General features: G+C 35.8%; 1 protein-coding gene across 1 annotated transcript; it reads left to right on the forward strand.

Moving 5' to 3' along the window:
• Nucleotides 1–545: 545 nt before the first annotated feature.
• Nucleotides 546–5,980, forward strand: LOC104243799 (probable LRR receptor-like serine/threonine-protein kinase At1g63430). The gene is made up of 13 exons (XM_009799057.2): nucleotides 546–1,347; nucleotides 1,533–1,671; nucleotides 1,789–1,860; nucleotides 1,961–2,104; nucleotides 2,202–2,351; nucleotides 3,250–3,366; nucleotides 3,453–3,517; nucleotides 3,754–4,011; nucleotides 4,157–4,362; nucleotides 4,482–4,614; nucleotides 4,696–4,853; nucleotides 5,112–5,327; nucleotides 5,437–5,980. Exons 1-13 carry the CDS (start codon nucleotides 1,260–1,262, stop codon nucleotides 5,680–5,682), a joined length of 1,992 nt encoding a protein of 663 aa, XP_009797359.1. The 5' UTR covers nucleotides 546–1,259; the 3' UTR covers nucleotides 5,683–5,980.
• Nucleotides 5,981–7,080: the final 1,100 nt, after the last annotated feature.

Consider the following 7,080-nt stretch of genomic DNA (forward strand, 5'->3'; position numbering starts at 1 on the left):
TTAAGTTACTTATGGTGACTGTGTTTAACTCATTTTATGAATAAGTATCCACAAATTAGTCAATGCTCATCATATTCAGACTAAAATTACGTCAAAATAGTACGGGCTAGCCAATTTTTGAATCGGTAATTGAAAACTAGCAGTATTTGTGAAGTCATTGAAAAATAGTCACATTTTTGCTGAAACACGAAAAGTTCCAGCATAATATGCTGAATTATGGAGCTCCTGCACATAAACTTCCAGCATATTATGACGGAACTCCAGCACATTATAAAATTCCAACAAATTATGCTGGAAGTTCATATGTAAAAAATTCGAACTCCATCATATTATACTGGAATATTTCCTGATTTTGAACAGTGTTTTTGTTCAAATTTATCTTTACATTAAAGTGGTTAAATTTCGATTATTTTTGAAACTGTGGCTATTTTTTAATTACCTATGACTATTTTCTAATTTCACCCCAAAAATTACCTATACATAAGCCCATCGTCTATTTAAAATTTTCCATTTGAGAAATCACAGTTATTCAAATAACTTGCATGGACAAAATAAGGAAGGAAAAAGAAGAAGCAAGAAATAAAGAACCATAAATTTGAAAAACAACATGCTCAAGAAAAATAAAAATATAGCAAATTTATGTTGCAGAAACCAAAAACAAATTCAAGTTCATTCATCAATCATTACCCACATTCCTCTGGATCTTTACCACTTCCTTTCCCCGCCGCGGTCTCTCTCTCTCTCTCTGCATCTGCATTTCAGTTTAATTTCTTTTTACTTTCATTTTTTTTTTCATTTCCGAAAAAAGAAATTTTTTCTTCTGCTTATGAACTGTCTCTGTTTCTGATACCAAACCTCTCTTTGAGCCCAAGTCTTCTTCTACTTGCTAGTTGTCCTGCACTAAAGAGTAGTTTTCTTTCAATTTCACTCTCTGATTTCCGCTATTTTCCTCTCTTGGGTTGTTACATATTACCATCTTGAATTCATCCTTAAGCTAAAAAACTTGTCTTTTGCCTCTCTTCGTTGTCATCTGTTATTAAATTCACCTTCTTCGGCTGCTCCTACTTTCTCTTTTCCTGTTTCTTGATAAACCCATTTCTCCAACTTGGGTAATTTTCTGTTTGCTTTTGCTTTCAGGGTATTTTCTTCTTTTGTCTAGAAATACTTGGGTACTGTTATTCTGATGGGTTCTTTTAGTTCTGGATTTGTGTAAAGCATTGATCTTTATTGTGTTTCTGGGAACTGCCACAAAGAAAAAAATGAGAACTTGGGTTTTATTTGTAGTTTTAGTTACTGTTGGGCCAATGTTTTTGATGACATGTTATGCTTCTTTTCCATTAAATGAAGGTATGTACCATCAACTTCAACTTGATGATATTTTAAGCTTAGATCTTGATTTGATTGGTTTGTGAAGTTTAATTATATAACTAAGATATGTTGTTATTTAATAAAGATCTTTTTTTAATTGTGTTGAGATACTGCATTGATGAAATGCTAATGCAAAGTACTTGGTAATTTGTTTTTTTGCACAGTTTATGCTCTAAATAACTTCAGAGAAGCTATATATGAAGACCCACTTTTAGTATTCTCAAATTGGAATGCCTTAGATTCAGATCCTTGTGACTGGTCTGGAATTTTTTGCTCTATGGCCCGAGATCATGTTTTAAAAATGTGAGCATTTCTATGTGTTTATTGGGTTATTGATTTTTCTCAATGGGATGCAATTTACTGGATTATATTTTCGATACATAACAATAGCCCAATTGAGCCTCTACAATGCATTTGCAGTAACATTTCTGGTGCTTCTTTGAAGGGTTTTCTTTCGCCGAACTTGCATCTAATCTTTTCTTTGCAAGAACTGTAAGCCTCTTTTACATGGAAAACTTGTAGTAGTAATATTGAAATCCGGTGCTTTAAAATATTTGTTAAAAGCTTAATGTTAGGTATTGGTGATATGCAGGATTTTGCATGGAAATGTACTGATTGGTACAATACCAAAAGAGATTGGCTTGTTGAAAAACTTGAAGGTCTTGGATTTGGGTTCGAACCAACTCACAGGACCAATTCCTCTCACCCTTGGGAACTTGTCAAATATTATGAAAATGTTGGTGCAGTTTGAGTATTTGTTCGTCGAATATGGAGTTCCTTTTTGACTTCCGTTAAGCTCATTTATCACTTCAAATTTGCTTATGCCTCTGCAGAAACCTTCAATCCAACGGATTAACAGGTAAATTGCCCTATGAGCTTGGTAATCTGAAATACCTTGAAGAACTTCGGCTGGACAGAAACAAGCTTAAAGGAACAGTGCCTGCTAGTAATGGCTCAAAATTTACATCCAATGTACATGGGATGTAAGTTGCATGTGTAGAGCCTTTTTATTTTTTCATTTTTATGCTTTTGTTTTTATCTTTGGATTTTCTCGTACGTGGATATTACATTATTAGTCTCTGTTGTCAAGGATTGAATATTGCAAGGCTTTGAGGACATTGTTCATTAGATTTTTCGATTTTGTAGGTATGAAGCTTCTCTCTGTCTGTTTTTGTTGGGGGGATTGGGGGGGACTATGTGAAGCTTGAAATCTTCTCTTGAAGCCTCTAATTATACCTCAATATAAAATTGTTGATCTAACTCTAATGTTCCCAGGACTTGAGAGCATTATACATTTGAAATTTTTTGAGATATTTTCCTTTTAATCTTTTATCGAAGTAAATTAACCCATACTATCTCTATGAGCATATGATTTGCTGCAATGTTTTTTGGTGCCTTATGTCTGAATGTTTACAAAGTTCTGAAAATTGAAAAATTATGGATAGTATTTGAACTTTTTTCTAGTCTTGAGTCTTGACTGATACTGCTGGCCTTTTGTTGACATTCATGTCTGCTGTACTTTTAACTTTTGACGTGACATAATCATTCTACTTCTAGAAACTTCACACACTTCTTTTTCCTTCCTGCGTCTATGGTCAGTGTTGTGTGAGGAGAATATGGGTCAACTGGTCGTTGTTCTATTAAGTATTTCTTTGTGCTATACCCTTAAAATAGACAACAACAATGATTTGTAATGGAATTTTATAGCGTTCAACATGTATATTCAAAAGTTATGGGTGATGATGTAGCAATATTCTGTATCTTCTAGAAAAATCAGTAAACCCTTTTATGATTGCTTGAGCTTCTCATTGTTCTGTATAGATCCCTTTCATTTTTATCTCAAAGTTGGTTGCTTAGTAATCTTCTTTTATTTCTGTTTAGGTATGCCTCCGGTGCCAAACTTACTGGTCTTTGTCGTTTATCTCAACTGAAAGTTGCTGATTTCTCCTTCAACTTCTTCTTTGGCAGCATACCAAAGTGTCTGCATTACCTTCCAAAGTATAGTTCTTCATTCTAATCCACAGGCATTTTTTTTATACTCTATTTTCAATTTCTAAACACCTGTTATTTTGCTCTTGCTATAGATCTAGCTTTCAAGGAAATTGCCTTCAAGAAAAAGATCCCAGACAGCGTTCTACTGCTTTATGTGGTATGTAATCTGCTAGACAACTTCTATCAGTCGCAGATGAAAACTCTTACACTTGAACAGAATCATAAAATAAGCCCTTGAATCTTTAATGCATCACATCAAGGGGTGAAAGTCCAAGCTGGTCATGCTTACTTTTGATAGCATATCCTAAAGAGGCTTTAGCCCATTTCCTTAACAGTCGCAGTCGAACAGATCAAGTTTAATAGGATTGAATTGATGTAACTTTCGCATTACAGGAGGCACGCCGCCTGCCAAAAGCCATCCAACACAGAGCAATAATAAGCATCAGTCTGCTGAAGGAGGAGCCAGACATAAGGCTACTTCAAAACCCACGTGGCTTTTAGCTTTAGAAGTGGTAACCGGAGTTATTGCAGGTTCTCTCTTCCTTGTGGCTATTCTTACTGCCATTAACAAGTATAAGAACAAATCTTCATTTATCATCATCCCTTGGAAGAAATCAGCTAGTGAGAAAGACCATATGACAGTTTATGTAGGTGAGTATCATGCAATTTCAGTTTAGGCGTTTATAGTAAATTGCCTTTAATCGTTACTTGATATTTTTTCATATAGGACTACAATTTCAGAAGCATTAATTATAGTTCACGTTTCTATTGTAACAAACCCATATTTCTTTGTCAGATACCGAGATGCTAAAAGACGTTCTAAGATATAGCAGACAAGAACTTGAGGTAGCTTGTGAAGATTTCAGCAATATTATTGGATCCTCACCAGACAGCTTGGTCTACAAAGGAACCATGAAAGGCGGACCTGAAATTGCTGTCATTTCCCTTTGTGTTAAAGAAGAGCACTGGACCGCCTATCTAGAACTTTATTTTCAGAAAGAGGTGAAACTAATTATTTCCTCATAATGTCTGGCTAATGCTGATCTCTCATGTGCAATAAAAGTACCTAAAATTTTCATCTTTGATGCAATGCTTTAACTTATATGGTTTTACAAACTCAGGTAGCAGAATTAGCGAGAATAAATCATGAGAATACTGCAAAACTTCTAGGTTACTGCAGTGAGAGCAGTCCCTTCACAAGGATGTTGGTGTTTGAGTATGCATCTAACGGGACATTATATGAACACCTTCATTGTGAGTGGAATAAATTATTTTACACGTGCGCATACTTTATGTTTTAGAGGCTGAAATTCAAACTGTTTGAACTTATCTCAGATGGAGAAGGATGTCAATTTTCTTGGACGCGGCGGATGAAAATAGTTATTGGCATCGCTAAGGGACTAAAATATCTCCATTCAGAACTTGTCCCACCATTTACTATATCAGAATTGAATTCAAACGCTGTCTATCTCACCGAAGATTTTTCTCCCAGAGTAAGCAAAAGATATCTTTATCACTGCGTCAAAACCAATTTACGAGTAAAATTTCTAGTTGACCTGTCAATTGAGCTAATCTATAAGCAATGGTGGACTCAGGAATTCAGTGCTTCATTTTCTGTGACGTAAGGTTTCTATCAGCTACATAGTATAAGTGCATGGTGAAAAAAATTTAACGATTGAACTATAACTAGTACTCCTAGTATCTCTACAAAAGATAATTACATTCTCAAATTTTATTTTATCTTGGCGCAGCTTGTTGATTTTGAAAGTTGGAAAACAATAATTGCCAGATCAGAAAAGAATTCTGGTGCTATCAGTAGTGAAGGAGCAATATGTGTCCTTCCAAATTCTCTAGAGAGTTGTCATCTTGACGTCCAGGGTAATATTTATGCGTTTGGAGTACTACTGCTCGAAATAATTAGCGGGAGACCTCCATATTGCAAAGATAAAGGGTGCTTAGTAGATTGGGTAAGCATTTCTTTCCATATGAAAAGTTTTTGTATATGATTAGACTTTGTAGAACACGGACACTTGTGCAAAAGTTGTACGGAATCTGATGTAGGCTTTGATGTGGCAGGCGAAAGAGTTCCTTGAATTGCGAGAGGTATTGCCTTATGTTGTAGATCCTGAGTTGAAACATTTCAAATATGAAGACCTCACAGTGATTTGTGAGGTGGTCAACCTTTGTATCCACCCAAATTCCAGTAGCAGGACTTCCATGAGAGACTTGTGTGCTATGTTGGAGAGCAACATTGACACATCCATAACTGCTGAGCTCAAGGCATCGTCTTTGGCATGGGCCGAGCTTGCACTCTCATCCTAACCGCGAAAGCTACACCAGCTAACCGTATACATATATATCATAGATGTTTATTTGTCTAGTACATTTTCCATCTATATATATATTTTTTGGTCATTTTATTTGTAATCTCTTAATCCATTCTCCTTTCTAATTGAGTTATGGTGAGTTCATGTAAATTTTGCATGCTGGTAGAGAGATATAGAGTACAAAAGATGCTAGTCTTGATTCTTTGTATACAAACTGGTTCTTTACTAAAGTGACAGAAAGTTAATAGTGAAGGAAAGTCATTGAATCTTTACTAAAAGATTTTACAAATTCACATTTCTTTAGCTGAAGAATGAATGCATCTTTTTTCAGAACCGATTAGATTGGTAAAGTAATTTATACTACCTGAGTATATTTCCAAGCCTGAATTAAGGGTGTGTTTGGCATCAGGGAGAACATTTTCTTGAAAATGTTTTCCTATTTTTCCTTGTTTGGTTGCACCAAATAGCAAATACTTGGAAATTAAAGAAAAATGATTTCCCCAGCTTGTTTCAATACTGACTACCTTTAGTAATTTACGCTTAATCTGAATTTAAATAGCTTGGAAAAATAACGAGTCAACTGTGTGTATGGGTAAAACCAAGTCCAATGAGCACCCCGATTTTCCGGTGAAGCAAATGGAGCAGGGATGTGACCATAAGGAATCGGAATCAAGACCAGGAGCCTCTCGTATCAGGACCCGAGCTAGACACCTACCCTCGGAGTCGTGGGGACTACGTCCCCCAGGTCCGGGTCGAGTCCCAAGAATTCGGAGAGCATTACCAAACGATCTCACATGACTAACAAAAGGCCGTGATATCCGTGTCCAACCGGCGTGAATTTCGGCCCCTATCGGCAAAAAATCAGTGATTAGCGAGAAATAAGGTTTTTACCTTTCTTAGAATTGTACCTAGGGCAAAACTCCCCTACTATATAAAGGGGAAGCTAACACTATAACACGCATACCAAGGCAATATGCTTCTGTTCTCTCTGCTCCTAAAAGTTATTTAAAGTTCTTATTTTTGTTAATAAGTTCTCCATAAGTGCAAGCTCGGAACCGAAGGCAGGTTCCTCGTTAAGCCGCTAACCGAGCTCGGAATCACTCTTACCATTGGTTTGGCCATTTATTACGTCTTTTATTTGCTTAATCTAACGTCATTGATCACTTGTATTGAATTACTCCACATATCCTTAAAACCACGTATAAATTCAAGTGTTATCCGTTTTTAAGGGTAAACAGTTCGGCGCCCACCGTGGGGCTAAGGATAATAGTAGTAATTTAATACAAATTTCCATAACGCACTTTGCTTTACACTTGTTCTTTGAGATTTTAATTTCAGGTCAATTTAAGAATGTCAAACTCTCAATCTGCTCACTTGAACGTTGATGCTAAGT

The sequence above is a fragment of the Nicotiana sylvestris genome, chromosome 10 (assembly GCF_000393655.2).
Source record: "Nicotiana sylvestris chromosome 10, ASM39365v2, whole genome shotgun sequence".
Classification (NCBI taxonomy): Eukaryota; Viridiplantae; Streptophyta; class Magnoliopsida; order Solanales; family Solanaceae; genus Nicotiana; species Nicotiana sylvestris.

Bases quoted from the DNA above. Each gene is read 5' to 3' on its own strand.
- LOC104243799 (XM_009799057.2), top strand. From the start codon at position 1,260: ATGAGAACTTGGGTTTTATTTGTAGTTTTAGTTACTGTTGGGCCAATG. The intron at 2,105-2,201 runs GTTGGTGCAGTT...ATGCCTCTGCAG, and splicing joins TTGTCAAATATTATGAAAAT to AAACCTTCAATCCAACGGAT. The intron at 4,854-5,111 runs GTAAGCAAAAGA...ATCTTGGCGCAG, and splicing joins CCGAAGATTTTTCTCCCAGA to CTTGTTGATTTTGAAAGTTG.